We start from the raw sequence: 18,997 nt of genomic DNA, 5'->3' as shown, positions 1-18,997 counted from the left end.
TACAAAGTGAAATGAAAAAGGAAGTGAAACCAACTTGAGGACTCTCTTTATTTTAAACCGGAATTTCAATTACTCGTTATGTCAACATTAAATGTAAAATTGTAGATGTTTAACTTATAATGCCTTATTTTCTTTTCGATCTCCCGTTCCAATCTTCGCTCACTCGTGAACAAGACCCCAAGATACTTGAACTCCTCCACTTGGGGCAGGATCTCATCCCCGACCGACCTGGAGAGAGGGGACGCCACCCTTTTCCGACTGAGGACCATGGTCTCAGATTTGGAGGTGCTGATTCTCATCCCACCAGCTTCATACTGCTCCAGTGAGAGTTGGAGATCACGGCTTGATGAAGCCAACAGAAACTCATCATCTGCAAAAAGCAAAGATGCAATACTGAGGCCACCAAACCGGACCCCCTCTATGCCTCGGCTGCGCCTTGAAATTCTGTCCATAAAGGTTATGAACAGAATTGGTGACAAAGGGCAGCCTTGGCAGTGTCCAACCCTCACTGGGAACGAGTCTGACTTACTGCCGGATATGCGGACCAAACTCTGACTCCGGTCAGCCCATATCAGGGGGCTCGGTACCCCATACTCCCGAAGCACCCCTCACAGGACTCCCTGAGAGACACGGTCGAACGCCTTCTCCAAGTCCACAAAACACATGTAGGCTGGTTGGGCGAACTCCCATGCACCCTCGAGGACCCTGCCGAGGGTGTAGAGGTGGTCAACTGTTCCACGGGCAGGACGAGAACTACACTGCTCCTGACTATTTTTGGGCACCTTTTTTTTTGGTTTAAATTTGTCAATGAACACATCATGCATTCGTGCTTTGCATTGCGTCCTTCGAATTGAACTTCATGCGCAATGTTCTTTTCCGCTTTCTTCACTTTTCCCAAGTCCCAAGTCAAATTCCATCTTTTGGGCTACCAGTAAGTATGAGTGAAACACATTGCATCAGAAGGTCACTAAGCATCATTGTCAAAGGCACAGTTTGTATCACAGGAGGTTCAGTTTTTGGGGCCCACCCTGCCTCTTCAAGGGTAAATACTTTCTCCAGCCAGAATGCAGGCCATTGTCGACACACCCAAACCACTTACAAAGAAACAAGTATAATCGTTTGTGTTCTTATTGTTGACATTTCTTCCCAAAGTATTCTGATTATGACTGCTGTGCGTTCTCTCACCTTGGACAGGTCACTCACACCTCATCACACGTCAAATGGATGCCAGATGCTGATGCAGCTTTCAAACATCTAAAGTGTGCCCTGCAGTCCACACCCACTCTTGGGCTTCCTGATTCATCCGAGCCCTTTGTTCAGTTTGTGGACGAGTGTCATGGCAACATGACTTCCGTGTTACTTCAGCGTCATGGCGACCTCCTTCGCCCAGTGGGGTACTTCTCTCATCAAATTGATCCGATGGCACAGCGCCTTCGCACATAGGTTGTTCTCGCCACACGTGACTACGTGGGGTATTCTACGCTAACTTTGTGCGTTCCTCACTGTGTAAATTCTATTTTACAGGAGCAACGCTCCTCTCACATGTCTGCTGCGTGTTGGCTTTGTGACAACACAGTGCTGTTGGGCCTCCCCATGTGACAGTTACTCTTAACCCCGCCACTCTTATGCCTCTGCCTGACAAGGGAGAGCCACATTCTTGCGTCTCCGAGTTACAACATCTATGCACACTTCGTGTTGATCTTTCCGACACACCTTTGCAAAGACTCTGATGACTTTTTTGATGTTGATGGCTCCTCGTCACATTAACTGATGGTGTAATGGTACACTCGCTTGACTTTGGTACGGGCAGTTTGGGTTCAGTTCCCACTCAGTGACGGTGTGAATGTGAGTGCGAATGGTTGTCCGTGTCTATATGTGCCCTGCGACTGACTGGCAACCAGTTCAGGGTGTAGTCCGCCTTTCGCACAAAGCAGTCAGCACCATGAGCAGATGGATTCGACGGAAGGGAGGGAGGAAAAGCAGGAGGCTGACGAGTTCTCAGGCAGGACGTCTCTCGGGTGATGCATTGCGTCCGCCTCCGTTCCCTCAGACTGAGTTCGGGCCCCCAAGCAGGGTGGCTCGGAGAGCTTGCAGGAAGCTGCAGCCGGGGATTGTCCGATGTGTCCTTGCCACCTCGGGTAAGGTGGGCGTCCTGCCTGGCGCGGTCATCGGCGAGTTGGTCAGGGTGACCAAAAAGACTTCTGCACCAAGACTCCAAAAACTTCTCTTCTTCTTCCAGCTCCGGCCCCTTTTATGGTCGGAACGGGTCAAAAAGGGGGGTTTACTCGCCCTCTTTTTCTACCACCTTCACAAACACCGAGGGGCTGGACTGCCTTTTGGCGTTATTTTTCCATTCTAGGATTATTTTATGGTTTAAAACCAGTGGAATAAAATATTAATTATTGGATTTAAGATAACGAGACCATTTTCCCACATGGCATTGTTCCACGCTCATTCTCTTTCATACCTGTAATGAATGTTTCAAATGTTATGTGGTGTGGAGAACATTACTATTTTCATGTGACATCTGTGGCGTGGGGTGAGACATTCCATCTGGTTCAGTTAACAACAGATTTGACGTTAGACATTCAAGTTTGCAGCAATACAGTCAGTCACTAGTGGCGTTCATGGAAAGTTCTTAAAATAATGACTCGCAGTCGAGTCACAGACTGTCTTATGAACCCCTGTCTGTAGTGTCGTTCCGTCGCCCGTGGGTGTTGGTGTTGCCTGTTCCAACTCCCAAGTAGCAGCTCTCAGCAGGGTGGAGGCGTCGCAGCGGGTCCATTCCTTCGACTGGCGGGGAGTTAATTAACTTAGCGTTCGGGGGCGAACCCAGCATCCTTGGGGCTCCCCTTTGAAGTCCCGGGCAGACGTGATTCACTTAGCGTCGGCATGGCAAAGCAAATGTCTGTGTCTTGTTGAAGATAGTTGATTATTACTTGTTACTGATTATTGATTGATTATTGATTATTACTTATTACTTATTACTTATTACTTGATTGATTATTACTTATTACTTGTGCACTCACTGTAGTTGTCTCGCCATGCTGCACTATTTGCATATACTGGCCACTCATGCCAGAGTAGCATCTGCTCCATCTGCACACTGATTGAGGAGTATCTGTAACATTTGCACAACCGACACTGTCCCAGATGATCGCACTACTCGTCACTTTAAACCGCATACACTCCTTGAAGTCTCAGCGCCCTTTGCACAATGGTCATTGCACCGGACTATTGCAATATTAGTCATTCTAAGTGCTAGAAGACTCTGCATCTTTTTGCACAATTGTTTTTTGTCAATGTCTTTATGTCCCCAAAGTGTTCTGTAAATTGACTGTTTGTTGTACTAGAGCGGCTCCAACTACCGGAGACAAATTCCTTGTGTGTTTTGGACATACTTGGCAAATAAAGATGATTCTGATTCTGATTCTGATTATGTTAATCCATTTAGAGTCTGCGTGTGACTCTGGAGTTACCGTCTACCTCGGCGGGGAGCGGCGGTAGTGCGAGGCTGGAGTGCCGGGTGGCGTCTTTTGCGTTGCATGTCCGCTACATAGGCGTTTTCTTTTGCCTGGCGAAGTTGCTGAAGTTTGGCAGTGAACCACCACTTGTTATTGAACGTGCGAAATGTCTTTCTTGGTACACACACATCTTCACAGAAATTGATATAGGATGTGGCACAGTCCGTAAATTCATTTAGGCTGCCAGTTGAAGTTTCAAAGACACTCCAATATTTGCTTCATAGGTCCACTTGACTGTTTTCACCACAGGCTTCGCACATTTAAGCACGGGGGATTGCATGGTATGCGTCATCTAACGTGGTATAGCAGTGGTTTAAAATTTTGTTTTCCTGGTAGGACAGTCAATGTGCTGCTTGTATTTATGGTGTTCATGGTTAAGTGTAGCGTTGTTAAAGTCCCCAAGAATAATGAGGGATGAATCTGGGTCCTTTTTGTTGACAGCGAGCGTCAGCAGTGCTGCATTCGTTTTAGCTTGAGGAGGAATGTAGACAGCTGCCACTACGAATGAAGCAAACTCGCGTGGTGAGTAGAATGGCTTACAGTTCAAAAACGGCGACTCCAAGTCCGGGCTGCAGTGTGTTTTGAGCTCCGTGACGTCGGTACACCATTTTTCGTTGCTATAGAAGCGTATCTTGTTGCCTTTTGTTTTCCTTGATAACTCCGTGACGCTGTCTGTCCGGTGTAGTCGGAAGTCTTTACTGGTCTTTTTGAGAAGATGAAGCTTGTCCATTTTGTCGGGAGGGAACATAGATTTGCGAGGTGAATCGGCGGGACGGACATTCGGAAACCGAAGCTTGACCTGCTCTCCGGCTCGCTTCCCTCTGTGGCGTCGCCTGCGCCTCCATCCGCCCCACCGGTGGGTAATTTGTGAAAGTGGGTGAAAGACAGGGCAGGGTAAACTCCTGAATGTTTAACAAGTCTACTAATGTGTAAGTGAGTCACGTAACGTCTTTCATGCCGCATGCCACTGGAAACCAACATGTAGTGCCTTTCCCACAACCCAATTCATCATCACTCTTTCCTTGCTCCCTAACTTCTTTTAGTCGGTCCAAAGTACTTTAACCCAACCGTCCATGGGGTTGTTTATTTTAGGTGGTTCACTGGACTCACTTGGTAGGGTTAGCTATATCATATTGCACTTCTTTTCTGTGTCACTCCTCTTGTGCATGGTTGGCTCTGCGTTTGTCCAGTATATGCATGTGGCCCCCATTGACCCTTTAACACTGCCCCCTCCAACTTGTGACTGACGTTTTCCTGAACGTCTTTCCTCGTGCCGACTGTTTGGATGACATGACTGACCTGGATTCAAATTGTTCGGTTTAGCTTTTTTGTGAGACTGAATTAGAACCTGCTTATGAAAGATTTTCTTAAACCTACATTATGGTGTGAAACTCTGGATGTTTTTCTTCAAGGTTGTTTGTTAAATACATGTTGTCCATAGCATATCGTTATTTACGAAAAAATTTTCATTTGATTGATTAATTGATTATAATAAGGTGGGATTTGTTATAATAAAAGCGTCTATATTCTTTCATTGTATTATCCCATAGTTTTAAACATTTTAGTTTAACTGTCCATTAGTTCTTCCGTGTTCTTCAGAGTCAGAAAGAGATGCGAAGTCACTGGAAGCTCTCTGTCTCTCTCTTTGCAAAGATTTCATTAAAATGACAAAATTTAATTCCAAATCACCCCTCTGGTAGTTGCCAACTTCACCGAAAAGATTTAATGGCAGTACAACGGTATGAATTTGCGTTGCTCTCCTCTGCTGTCGATCAGGTAAAACTCCGCATTACCTCTTTCCTGAGTGATCCCGCCGGACCGGCTGCCGTCTGCCAACTCGATGCTGCGCTTTTCTGGTGTCAACGTCATGTCGACGTCCTTGAACTTGGTCACTTCGGTGAGGCCTCACTCCTGAATGCTGTGTGAAGTCTGCTGTTGGGTGCCGGTCTGTTCTTTCGCATCTTGAGCGCAAACTCCTCGTTGCTCCTCCTCCTGAGATTTTACTCACACCGTCTTATCTGTCCTTGTCCTTTCATCTGCACGTGACGTCTTTGTGTGTGTCACTTCTGCAGTGACTACACCATGTCTTCTGTCAACATGCTTTCACACTGTGACCTTTGTTGCCACACTTGAAGCACACCATCTGTGTGTCTTAATTTTTTCGGTCACATCATCATCATCATCTGAAGCAATGTAAGCATGGTGTACAGGTTGGTTATCCGGGGTTTTCCCTTCCCGGCATATTACTCCCTTAATATCTTCAAAGCTTCCATCGTTGGTCGCATCCCTTGTAGTTAATGACAGTCTTTTGTCATCTAACAGAAGAAGAATATTGGCGCATGTGTCTGCATTTTTCCATTGGTCTGTCAGTTGTCGGTTCTCCCAGAAGTGTGTTCTTTAGTCCTATTTGATGATTTTGACAACATTTTGGTTTCCAAAAGCTCATACTCCATTGCATCTCCGTCGAATGTCCGTCGAGGCTGCTTGTCCCTCCCGAATCCATGGTGCTAGTTAGCTCTTCTTTCTAGCTAGCCACCTGTTAGCAAGTCTTCGTTGCAACTTGCTCCACGGCCGAAACGGACAAACTGTCCTTCCGAATGACTCTGGGCCCAAAACCTGTTAATTTGTTGCAGCTTAACATTGCGTTAGGGTGAATGGACGATGAAGAATAACAGTGCATCTGGCCAAGCATGGAACTATTGCTCACATTAGTCTCACGGACATAACAACTATCAAAGAACAAATGCGTCAAAAAACTCAATGTCACACAATGTCAGAAAAAAGTCAAGCTAACATGAAAGAGGCCACTTTGTGGCACAAGCGTAATACTGCACACCAGCTGAAGACAGTCTCTCAACAGAGACAAATTGGTAGTGCTGGCCCAATGCATTTATTTGTTGCTACACATACATTTAGCCTATACTTTCCATGTGGATATACTGTTTATATGGTATGTACTGTATGTGTCACAGGCCGATCACTGATATGAGGAACAGAATGGCACTGGAGTCCAAATTATCCATCCATCCATCCATCCATTTTCCGTACCCCTTATCCTTACGAGGGTCGTGAGGGTCCTATATCAGCTGACTCTGGGCGAAAGGCGGGGTACACCCTGAACTAAAACATTTCTACACTAAGCACGAAGGATAATGACAACATACAGTGCGACAAGGACCAACCAAAAACTGAACAGAGCGAAGATAATGTGACACAAGGCCGAAGTCGAGAGAACAAACAGGAAGAAAATAGCACATATTGAATTCATCCATCCAATAAACCATTAAATAAAGGCAACCGTACTGCAAACAGTAATTCGCCGGTCCAGATGGACTTTTACACGATAAATAATAAACAGTATAAAGGGTTCTTGTTTTGCCGGCTTTGCTTTGTCATGAGGAAGTGGGTAAAGTAGCTTGTTCAGATTTCCTGTGTTGACTGTCCACCTGCTCCCCTCCACAGGTATTGGAACAATTCCTCTTTTTTCGCTGTAGACCATAGGTGTCAAACTCAAGGCCCTGGGGGCCAGATGCGGCCCGCCACATCATTGTATGTGGCCCATGAAAGCAGATGCTGGTCAACTTCCGTGGTTTTGGCTAAAATCTGTACCCAAATTCCAAATTGTCATCATAATAAACAATCACGTTGGGATATCGCATATTTCTGTTACCAAACCCTTCTTCTACAGTAATTTAAACAATACTAGAACAAACTCTTATCCTTGTCTTCTGATTTCAAAACTAGTTATCCCTCAATTTGTTGTGTAATGGTAATAATATGCTTTGGTGATTAAACATTAAATATGGTTTCACGGTTCCAATGGCCCGCTGAGGGAAATCATAACTACAATGTGCCCCGAGACAAAAATTGAGTTTGACATCAAAAGGCGAACATGAGACAACAGCTCAATAGTCCAGCTGTTATTTCCAGGTATGTACAGCTGGCTCTGATATACAACTTCGAAGAATCCATCCATTTTCTACGCCCCTTATCCTGTTGAGGGTAGCAGCGAGCGCGAGCCTATTCCAGCTGACTTCACCAAAAGACTGCTACCCAGGATCAAGGGCACATATACTGCATAGACAGCATCTCACCAAAAATGAGAACACCCCTCACATTTTGATATTTTTTTTCATGCGAAAAATCCAAAGACGTGACACTTTTCTACAATATAGTCAGTTTGCAACTTGTATAACAGTGTAAATACTGTCCCCTAAAAATCAACTCAACCTAATGCCCTTTATGTCTAAACCGCTGGCAACAAAGGTGAGTCCTCCCCAAGTGAAAATCACAGTTAATAGACTAGAAATGATCATTGCTACTTTTGTCTCCTCACATTTTGACTATTGCATTATTATACTATCTCTCTCTTCCTCGACCAAATGAAAGTCATTTATAGAGCCTTTAATGGTCAGGATCCTCCATACTTGGATTTCCCTTACAAGGTGATAGACCCCTTTTAGTCCATTGCTCCTCAACTGTGAAATCCACTTCCTTTTAAGCTAAGAGCTGCCTCCTCAGTAGACATTTCTAAAAAGCAGTTAAAACGCAATTGTTGAGGCAAGGCCTTCCAGTCCGACTAGGTTATTTTGATTAGTTTTCTTATTTTGTTTTTACATGTGTATATATATATATATATATATATATATAGTATAGAGACAGACAACCATTCATATTCACACTCGTGTTCACTGAGTAGGAACTGAACCCATGCTGTCTGCAAGGAAGTTAGGCGAGTGAACCACTACACTATCAATGACTAACTTAGAAGAAGCGCCCTAACTGTGAGGCAGACGTACTAATCACGTACTGTCGTGCAGGAATTCAACTCAATTTACTGTGCCTACGGTATGTATGACTACTTATTGTAAAGTGTCAGGCATTGGGCTGATGTCGAACAAGCGAATTGCACCTTTTGTGTTTTAGATCTTGTGGTTAGCACTGCTTTAAGTGTAAGATAAAACCCGCAACCACAATTGTAGGTGTATCACATTAGATAATAGGTCATGGGTAGTTTTTGTAGAGTTGCTTTGACTTCTTCGCTGTGCACCAGAGCAAGATAACTTTATCTCGCTATGGTTTTGGATCATGGTTTGTCACATTTAATGCCCACTGGTCATATGTAGCCTACTGTTTGAAGAAGATACTGACTTTTATGGGTAATATCTATTCATCATTATTAACACTAAATTGTATAGGGGCTATATTTCAAGTTTTTTTTTTGTTTTTTTTTTTTACATAATAATTCAAGGCTGATAAGAAGGTTTCAGTTCTTTTCATTTCAGTTGTTTCAGGAGGGTTTTGTTTTTAACCCAAGGGAAACCACATAACACAGGCATAAAGCTTTTCCTGTTTAGTAGCTTTGCCTCCTGCTCCCTGTGAACATGACTTTTGTCAACGGTGAGTAACCCGACACGTCAATTGATAAACTATTACTATGTTATGTGGCGTATGTGATTCGTTATGTTCAACCTTCCTCCTATAGGGAAGAGCAGCGTGTTGAAAAAATGTTGACTGCAATAATATAGTTAAATATTTATTTGCAGAGGAAATTTCTTTTAACATGGACAGCCAAAATCCATTGATCTAAATGTACTTATTTAAATAACACCAGGTTTCAGTTTTAAAGGGCAGACTGCGAGCTTATGTCAGCAACTGTGGGTCCACTGACAAAATCCCATGGAGTGGATTGATGCACTGTAAAAGTTGTACCTATTTAGGTTTTGCCAAAAATGATTTGAAAAGCTCTCCTAAATGATAATGTAAACTCATTTTGATGACTAATTTAAAGATTCATAGATAGGTATCATATTTTTCCAAGAAGGGGCTTTGTTTGGATTGTGTTCAACAGAATTTGGAGCCTCTGCATACGATTGTGAACACCTTTGTAAATTTGATGAGCTCAACTTGCCAGTCACTCCATTCATAAACACCATTGCACAAACAAATGTGCAATAAACATGAAATTACGAGATATTATGCTCACAAACACTCATGGCATGTAGATCTTGAACTTAGGAAATGAACGAAATTCATGCAGTATTCAAATCAGAGTGAGAGCGCGAGAGAGAGAGAGAGAGAGAGAGAAGAATAGAGAAGTTGCATGCCCAAACAAGATATAAAAGAATCCTTTGTGATCATGAATGAAGTTGACGGTAAAAATATATACAATCTATTTTCAGATGCTCAGAGTTTTCGGGCCATTTTCCTCATATGGTCAGTTATTTTCCAGGTAAGACATATTACAAATACAACAAAATGGCACTCAAAGTTGAAATGTTGTTCACAAAAGTGAAATATATATATATATATATATATAAATAAACAAATAGTACCTCATAGTCATAGGTTCTAGGTTTGAATCTCGTCTTGGGCCTTTCTATCTGAAGTTTGAATGCTTTTTCTGTGTCTGCGTGGATTTCCTCTGGGTAATTTCCTCCAACATTTGAAAAGCCTTTAATATAGGTGACTTGAAGATTTTAAATTGCCCGTAGGTGTGAATTGAGAATGTGGGTGTGAATGGTTGGTTGTCTCTACAGTATGTCTATTTCTGGCGACCGGTTCAGGCTGTATCTCACCTCTCCGTCATGCTTAGGCTCAAGGTCACCTGTGAGACTGAACAGGATAAGCAGTAGAAAATGGATGGATGGATTTCTGTTTGTACAACCAAATTGTGCAAATTATGGCGAATGGCTGTTCCTACTGTCAGCAGCATGCACTCTGTTAAGGACAAGGCAATGATGCCCATTATTGCAGATGAACATTCAGTGCTGGGAAAAAGTATTTTACCCCCTTTCTCAAAATGTTTTTTTTTTTTTGGTGGTGCTGATTAGAGGGAAGAGAGAGAGAGAGAGAGAGAGAGAGAGAGAGAGAGAGAGAGAGAGAGAGAGAGAGGACGCAAAGCACCACCCGAGCTCCACCGACGGAACTGCAGGGCACAGCTCATGACATTTTTTTCAATATAGTTTCCCCACTTTAACGTTTAAGATCATCAAACAAAATGTAAATATCATAAAGCTCAAGACCATCACACGACCACCACCATGTTTGACTGTTGGTGCGATGTTCTTTTTCTGAAATGCAGTGTTACATTTACACCAGCTGTAACAAGAAACACACCTGCCAAAAAGTTCACATTACGTCTCGTCAGTCAATAGAATATTCTCCCAAAAGTCTTGGGATTCATATTCAGATTTATTTATTCCAACCCCCCCCTCCAAAAAAAAAAGTAAGATTAATCTTTATATTCTTTTTGGTCAGAAGTGGTTTTCGTCTTGAATGCCGGTTTTACACAGTCTCTTCCTTATTGTTGACTCATGAACCTTAATGAGGCAAGGGAGGCCTGCAGTTCTTTAGATGTTGTCCTGGGTTCCTTTCTGACCTGGATGAGTCGTCACTGTGTTCTTGGGGTAATTTTTGTTGGCAGCCCACTCCTGGGAAGGTTCACTACTGTTCCATGTTTTCTCCATTTGTGACAAGGGCTTTCACCATGGGTCGCTGGAGTCCCAAAGCTTTAGAAATGGCTTTGCAACCGTTTCCAAACTGATTGATGTCAATTTATTTCTCATCTGTTCTTGAATTTATGTGTATTGTGTCATTTTTTTTGCAGTTTTTTGTGATCTTTGGGTGACTTCATTTGGTCAGACAGATTATTTTGAAAGGATTTCCTGATTGAACAGGAGATTATCAGGTTTGGGTGTTGTCAGTGAAAATTAACTCAGCTAAAAAAATGTGATTAGCCAGTTAATTCATGATTTAACAAGGGGGCAATTATTCTTTTTTTTTTTATAGACAGGGCCAGGTAGCTTTCAATATTATTTTATTTCCCCTTTATAAATAAAATCACTATTTGAAACAGCATTTGATGGTTACTTGGGTTCTCCTTGTCTGATATTTGCATTTGTTTGACGATTTAAAACATTCAAGTGGGGAACCTATACAAAAAAAATAAGAATTTGAGAAGGGGGCAAATACCTTTTCATGGCACTGTAACGACGCAAAGTATATTCGTACTCTGTCCTTCTAATAGCCAGTTAACCTCTTAGCGCGACAAAAAAATATTGTCATCAAAACGCAATGTAAGTCGCAAATGACTCAATTTATTGTGTGGTACCAGAGGGCAATTTAAAATGGCTGGCTACTATTTTTAATTCAGGGGCGCTGGGGCAATTCTATCTAAAAAAGAATGGAAACTCTTTACTCTGACAAACATGGGGAAAAAAAACATCCATCCATCTATTCAGGGTTATTGCTCAAATGCAGCTTTTCCAATCTGACTCTTGGGCAGGGTACACCTTGGACTGGTAGCCAAAGACACCCCAAAACATAACAACAAAACATGCATGATCAATTAAAGACAGTAAATTGCTCAACTAGAATTGTTCTTCTTCATGGAAATATGTTGTTAAGTCTTTTTCCTAAGCCTGCAGTAAAAACAATACCTGCCATCCTGACATGCTTGGTGGAGGTATTAGAGTCTACGACATTTCAAGGTCTCAAACGGCATGTGGCGTGTGTGTATTGTCATGTGGCAAACGAAGACACGCTCAGTTACCGCCTCATTAACTGTTTTTCTCCATCCATGCATTTTCCCGAATAGCTTATCCTTACGAGTGTTGCGGCTGTGCTGGTGCCTATCCCAGCTGATTTCTGGTGAGAGTACATCCTGAACTGGTCGTCATTCAATTTCCGTGCAATATAATATTATATTTTATATTGTTTGTATACTTATTTTTATAGCCTTTGCAACAAATATTTACTGTAATAAAAATAGGTTCGAGATTGAAGTGGCTACGGTGCATTCTGACTTAAGTACAAATTCAGTATTATGTACAAAAGTCCGTCGCAAGGTGTGCACCCTAGTACTGTATTTGTTTTCCCGCAACCAAAGTGGTTCTCAAACTTTTTTGCACCAAGTATCACCTAATAAAATACTTAGCACTCCAAATAACACCAACATGACCAACATTACAATACAGTAGCATAGTAAGCCCAGTTTGACATTAACACTGCGATTAAATATTGAAAAAAACAAAAAAACCTGATAATAATTCTATAAAATAAATGTTTGAAAAACAGTTTTGAAAACAAATGTATGTAAAAAGTAAAATTCAACTTAACTGTATTTAAAAAAATGCACTTTAATACAAACCCTGAGTTCAATGAAGTTGGGATGTTGCGTAATTCAAATCATAACCTGATACGATTTGCAAATCCTTTTCAACCGAAATTCAGTTGAATACACTACAAAGACAAGATAATTCATGTTCAGTCTGATAAACGTTATTGTTTTTTTTTGTAGCTATCATCTAGTTGAGAATTTGATGCCTGCAGCATGTTCCAAAAAACGCTGGGACAGGGGCAACAAAAGATTGGGAAAGTTGAGGAATGCTCAAAACACACCTGTTTGTAACATTCCACAGGTGAATAGGACCTGGAGAAATCTCTGCACGTAAGCAGCGAGGACAAAACACAACATTGAATGCCCGTGACCTTTGATCCCTTAGGTGGCATTCCATTAAAAACCGACATCATTGTGTAAAGGATATTGCCACGTGGGGTCAGGAACACTTTAGAAAACAATTTTCAGTGAACACAGTTCGTCACTACATCTACAAGTGCAAGTTAAAGCTCTCCCATGCAAAGCAAAAGCCAAATCTCAACAACACCCAGAAATGTCGCCAGCTTCTCTGGGCCCGAGCTGATCTGAGAAGGACTGAAGCAAAGTGGAAAAGTGTGCTGTGGTCTGACAAGTCCACATTTCAAATTGTTTGTGGAAATCATGGATGTAAAGGACCATCCGGACTGTTACCAGCGCAAAGTTCAAAAGCCAGCATCTGCAATGGTATGGGCAGGGCTTTACCTTAACACTTGCCAACTAACCAAATGCCGGTGGACTTTAGCAGTGGCTGGTAACATTTCCTCTTCCACTAGCCACTTTGGCAGGTTGAGTTTTAAGTGAATTAGGGCGTGTGTCGGGCAGGTGACTGATAAGGCATTGATGATGATATTCTTTACTTCAAAGGGCAATGACACGCATCTCGAGTCACGACTTGACAATATGTTAAAAGACTTGAGACTTTACTTGGACTTGAACAGCAATGACTGGTGACTTCACTTGGACTCCAACTCATATTTTCTATAGCTATATGTGTAACTTACTGTCTGAGTACAGAATCAGAATCAAAATAATATTTATTTGCCAAGTATGTCAAAAACACACAAGGAATTTGTCTCCGGTCGTTGGAGCGGCTCTAATATGACAACAAACAGCCATTTGACAGAAAATACTTTTGAGACATAAAAACATTTTACGGCGAGTCACTGAGCAATGAAAGGTTACCGGTAATGTGGTAATGCCGATACAATTATTATTTTATTTCGACAATTGTGCAAATGATGCAGAGTCCTCTAGCAGTTTAGAACAGTTTGAAATGACGAATAGAGCGATAATCTGGCACAATGACCAATGTGCAAATGTTGGAGAGACTTCAAGAAATTTAAGGAGTTAAAATTGACTGGTAGTGCGACAATTTTTCCAGCAGTTTTAATTATCCGTTGCAGTCGTAGTTTGCCCTTTTTCTGTGGCAGCACCAAACCAGACTGTGATGGATGGACACAGGACCGGTTCGATAACCGCTGTGTAGAACTGCATCAACAGCTCCTCTGGCAGTCCGTGCTTCCTCAGAAGCCGCAGGAAGTACATCCTCTGCTGGGCCTTTTTGAGGATAGAGTTGATGTTGGTCTCCCAGTTCAGGTAATAGGAGATTGTAATTCCCAGGAACTTGAAGGTCTCGACAGTTGACACAGGGCAGTTAGACAGCATGAGGGGCAGCTGTGGCGTAGTATGCCTCCTGAAGTCCACGATCATCTCTAAAGTCTGGAGCATGTTCAGCTCCAGGTTGTGTCGGCCACACCACAGCTCCAGCCACTCCACTTCCTGCCGATACGCAGACTCCTCACAGTCTTTGATGAGGCCGATGACTTTGGTGTTGTCTGCAAATTTGAGGAGTTTGACAGCCGGGTGCGTTGAGCTGCAGTTGTAGAGAGAGAAGAGCAACGGAGAGAGGACACATCCTTGGACTGTTGAGCGACTGAAGTTGTACATCAGGCAAGAATGGGAAAGAATTCCACCCACAAAGCTTCAGCGATTAGTGTCCTCATTTTCCAACCGCTTATTGAGTGTTGTTAAACGGAAAGGTGATGTAGAATTTTGGTAAACATGCCCCTATCCCTGCTTTTGTGGAACATGTTGCAGGCATCAAATTCAAAGTGAGTGAATATTTGTGAACAAAGAAAGTTTATCAGTTTGAACATGAAAATATGTTGTCTGAATATAGGGTCAAATTTGGGGATTTCATCATCTACGCTCCATAATATCATCAAAAGGTTGAGAGAATCTGGAGAAATCACTGCATGTAAGCGACAAGGGCAAAAACCAACGTTGAATGCCCGTGACCTTCGATCCCTCAAGTGGCACTGCATCAAAAACCAACATCAATGTGTAAAGGATATCACCACGTGGGCTCAGGAACACTTCAGAAAACCAATGTCAGTAAATACAGTTCGGTGCTACATTGCCTAAGTGCAACTTGAAACTCTACTATGCAAAGCAAAAGCCATTTATCAACAACACCCAGAAACGCCGCCGGCTTCTTTGGGCCCGAGCTCATCTAAGATGGACTGATGCAAAGTGGAAAAGTGTTCTGTGGTCCGACAATTCCATATTTCAAATTGTTTTTGGAAATTGTGGGCTTCGTGTCCTCCGGGCCAAAGAGGAAAAGAACCATCCGGACTGTTATGGACGCAAAGTTCAAAAGCCAGCATCTGTGATGGTATGGGACTGTGTTAGTGCCAATGGCATGGGTAACTTACACGTATGTGAAGGCACCATTAATGCTGAAAGGTACATTCAAGTTTTGGAGAAACATATGCTGCCATCCAAGCAACGTCTTTTTCATGGACACCCCTGCTTATTTCAGCAAGACAATTCCAAACCACATTCTGCACGTGATACAACAGCGTGGCTTTCTTAGTAAAAGAGTGCGGGTACTAGACTGGCCTGCCTGCAGTCCAGACGTGTCTCCCATTGAAAATATGTGGCGCATTATGAAGTGTAAAATACGACAATGGAAACCCCGGACTGTTGAACAGCTGAAGCTCTACATTAAGCAAGAATGGGAAAGAATTCCACCTACAAAGCTTCAACGATTAGTGTCCTCAGTTCCCAAACGTTTATTGAATGTTGTTAAAAGAAAAGGTGATGTAACACAGTGGGAAACATGACCCTGTCCCAGCTTTTTTGGAACGTGTTGCAGCCATAAAATTCCAAGTTAATGATTATTTGCTGAAAACAATAAAGTTTATCAGTTCGAACTTTAAATATCTTGTCTTTGTACTGTATTGAATTAAATATAGGTCGAACATGATTTGTAAATCATTGTGTTCTGTTTTTATTAATGTTTAACACAACGTCCCAACTTCATTGGAATTGGGGTTGTATGATATGGTATATGTAAACATGAATGAAGCATAAAGATCAGATATGGTCATCTTTGATAGCGATTTGAAGCCAGCCAATTTGCAGTGGAGGCGTCCAATTCGCTACCGGCTCACGCAGTACACCACGCATGGCATAACACTTCAGGGAAGATGCATCGAGTTGTAGGCCTACCTTGATGGCCAACTGCAAACTGTAGTGATAGAAATGTGCCAAAGTTTTATGACTTACTAACTTGGAATTGCGATGGATAGCCACTGATTAAATGATGACGCTCAGTACTTACAGTCAATATACTTCTTATCTAACTTTATTTTTGTCATTTAATCTGTTTTGATTTCAGCCTTGTTTATGTCAACAAGAGGGGAATGTGACAGACTACATGGATATCAGCTCCTATACCTTTGATTATAGTGACATTCCTCAGCTGTGTGACAAAGCGTACAACCACCAGTTCCGCCTATGGTTCATGTCAACCTTCTTCTCCATCATCAGCTTCGCTGGACTGGCGGGGAACCTCTTGATCATCCTCACAGTCATCTACTTTAACCGCCTCAAGACCATGACAGATGTATACCTGCTCAACTTGTCATTTGCTGATCTGCTCTTTGCATTCTCACTCCCCTTTTGGGCAGCCAACTGCTTGGCAGAGTGGATGCTGGGTGTAGTTTTGTGCAAGATCATGCACACCATTTACAAAGTCACCTTTTACAGCAGCATGTTACTTCTTTGTTTAATCAGTGGGGACAGGTACTTTGCCATAGTCAAGGCTGTTTCTGCTCACCGCCTCCGCTACCAAACCATGTTCTTCAGCAAGGTGTCATCCGCTATTGTCTGGACCGTAGCCCTGATTGTCTCCATACCAGAAATGAAATACACCAGAGTCACTAACAACACATGTACACCTTTCTCCAGTACTTCTGACCCACTTCACATAGGGATCCAGACAAGCCAGATTGTTGTAGCGTTTGCCCTTCCGCTCTTGGTCATGAGCTTCTGTTACAGTAAAATTGTCCAGACCCTTTGTCGGGCTCAAAGCTTTGAGCGGAATAAGGCTGTCAAGGTGATTCTTGTTGTGCTAGTTATCTTCGTGGTCTGTCAGCTCCCTTACAATGTGGTCTTGTTTTGGACCACACTTGTCGTCGCATACGGAGGAACTACAGACTGCAAGTATGAGAACAACCTCCAGTATGCCACTGATGTCACTCAGTGTGCGGCCTTCCTAAGGTGCTGCCTCAACCCCTTCGTGTATGCCTTTATTGGCGTTAAGTTTCGCCATGACCTTCTGAGGCTACTCAAGAAATTGGGTTGCGTGAGCCAGGAGATGTTCTTCAAGTATACCTGTCGCAGTTCTCCTGCCTTAGACACCGACACCACCACCACATTTTCACCCTAAGACAGCACAGTGCCAACTCCCACCCACATACCTCAAGTGAGAAATACTGTTTACATTTTTTGATTTCTGATGGTGTTTCGGTCAATGTCGGCGATGTAAACTGAAGTTGTACGTTAGTCTGAACGTGCCCTTAACTTACGCTAACGCAGCAGTAAAATCTTAATTTGTATGAAAAACACTTCTAGGCAATAAATATAAAACATAAAATTGAAAAACAGCAAGCACAGTGCTAACTGAGCGAGACTTCCTGTGTCACGTGACAATGTATTTTTACGCCACAAACTGTGTGGTGTTTGCAACCTTATAATGTCGTATGTTGATCGTAAACCGAGGACCCCATGTACTGTATCTAGCAGCTACTGTATATGATTCAGGTAAATTACAATTACAATGGACCCCCGCAATTCACAGGAGACAGGGATAGCGAAAAGCGAAAATCCACAGATAATTCATGCCCATTTTCATTGCATTGAAACATTTTTTCTTGAATGAGCGGGGATAAATTGCCAGCAAGCATTTTCGGGGTTGGTCCACCCCTCCCCCCTAAAAAAAAAAACAAAAAGAAATGAAAAATGAAAAATACATTTAAAAATTGAAAAACATTTTTTTAAAAATGTGAAATAAAATCTGCAAACAGGTGCATCTGTGGTGGGGGGTGGACGTGAGTATGCGGGGTTCCACTGTAATTTAGCTTTTTTAACCAACTGGATTTGTTTTTGTATTTTGTCTCTTCATTTTTTCCCAATAAGGATTTGTTGCATGGTATTTGTGCTCTTTAATAAACATATGTATGTTTTAAACCATACTGTACATGTATCTTTTTAACCATATAATCTAAAATGTGCTTCAAATGTGCTTTATATGTTGTAACTCCACAGTAATGTATACCCTATACGCAATACATTAAACAGGAGAAACCGTTCTATTAATAAATTATGTATTTTATGGTTTACTTAATAACATGATCAATAAGCTGAATGATGTTTGGTGTATTGTGGAAGGCTATTTTTAGGATTGGGGAAAAGTTGCAGAAACATGGACCCTAAAGCAGACATAACAAGGAGATAAGCAACAACGGTTGGAGATAAACAAACGGTACAACCAACAGCAAGTACACTGGCGGAAGATATACTATCAACTAGAATTATGTAGAAATAGTAAAAACTCATTGATGAAGAGGACGGCAAGAGAAATTGTTCTGGTGCCTTCCTGCTCCTTCAGCTGATCTTAAATGCACAGCTACCCAAATAGAGAGGAGGTGCAGCACTGGAGACTCCACCCACCAATGAACAGCATGGAGACTGGAAAAACAGTAGTAAATGAATGGTACCAACAAAGGAACATAATAGTGATCGAAGGAAGGTTTATGTCTTATTCACACACGAATGACACAGCATCAGTAACGACTGGGGGTTCAGCATATTTCTCAGTTTCGAGGAGAGACCAGCCCACAATTTAGAGGGACCCCCCCCCCGATTGGTCCATATTTAATATAGGCTGTAGATATAGAGCGAAAAGCTACTGTGGAAAACAAAAACAAGTTCAGAGTAATCAGGCCAGTCCGACGTGGCAGGCCCA

General features: G+C 42.4%; 1 protein-coding gene across 4 annotated transcripts; it reads left to right on the top strand.

Annotated features, from left to right (window-relative positions):
* The first annotated feature begins 8,283 nt into the window (after nucleotides 1–8,283).
* ccr7 (chemokine (C-C motif) receptor 7) lies at nucleotides 8,284–18,219 on the top strand. 4 transcript variants are annotated; one of them, XM_061679930.1, is made up of 3 exons: nucleotides 8,284–8,372; nucleotides 9,707–9,756; nucleotides 16,519–18,219. In XM_061679930.1, exons 2-3 carry the CDS (start codon nucleotides 9,707–9,709, stop codon nucleotides 17,417–17,419), a joined length of 951 nt encoding a protein of 316 aa, XP_061535914.1. In that variant the 5' UTR covers nucleotides 8,284–8,372; the 3' UTR covers nucleotides 17,420–18,219. The 4 variants fall into 4 exon arrangements, with proteins under 4 accessions (XP_061535914.1, XP_061535912.1, XP_061535910.1 ...); XM_061679928.1 differs by lacking the exon at nucleotides 8,284–8,372 and adding an exon at nucleotides 8,512–8,924; XM_061679926.1 differs by lacking the exon at nucleotides 8,284–8,372 and adding an exon at nucleotides 8,512–8,924 and having other exon boundaries at nucleotides 16,367–18,219.
* Nucleotides 18,220–18,997: the final 778 nt, after the last annotated feature.

This window comes from Phycodurus eques, chromosome 6, assembly GCF_024500275.1.
Source record: "Phycodurus eques isolate BA_2022a chromosome 6, UOR_Pequ_1.1, whole genome shotgun sequence".
NCBI classification, from domain to species: domain Eukaryota; kingdom Metazoa; phylum Chordata; class Actinopteri; order Syngnathiformes; family Syngnathidae; genus Phycodurus; species Phycodurus eques.
This window is presented reverse-complemented; position numbering and strand designations above follow the sequence as displayed.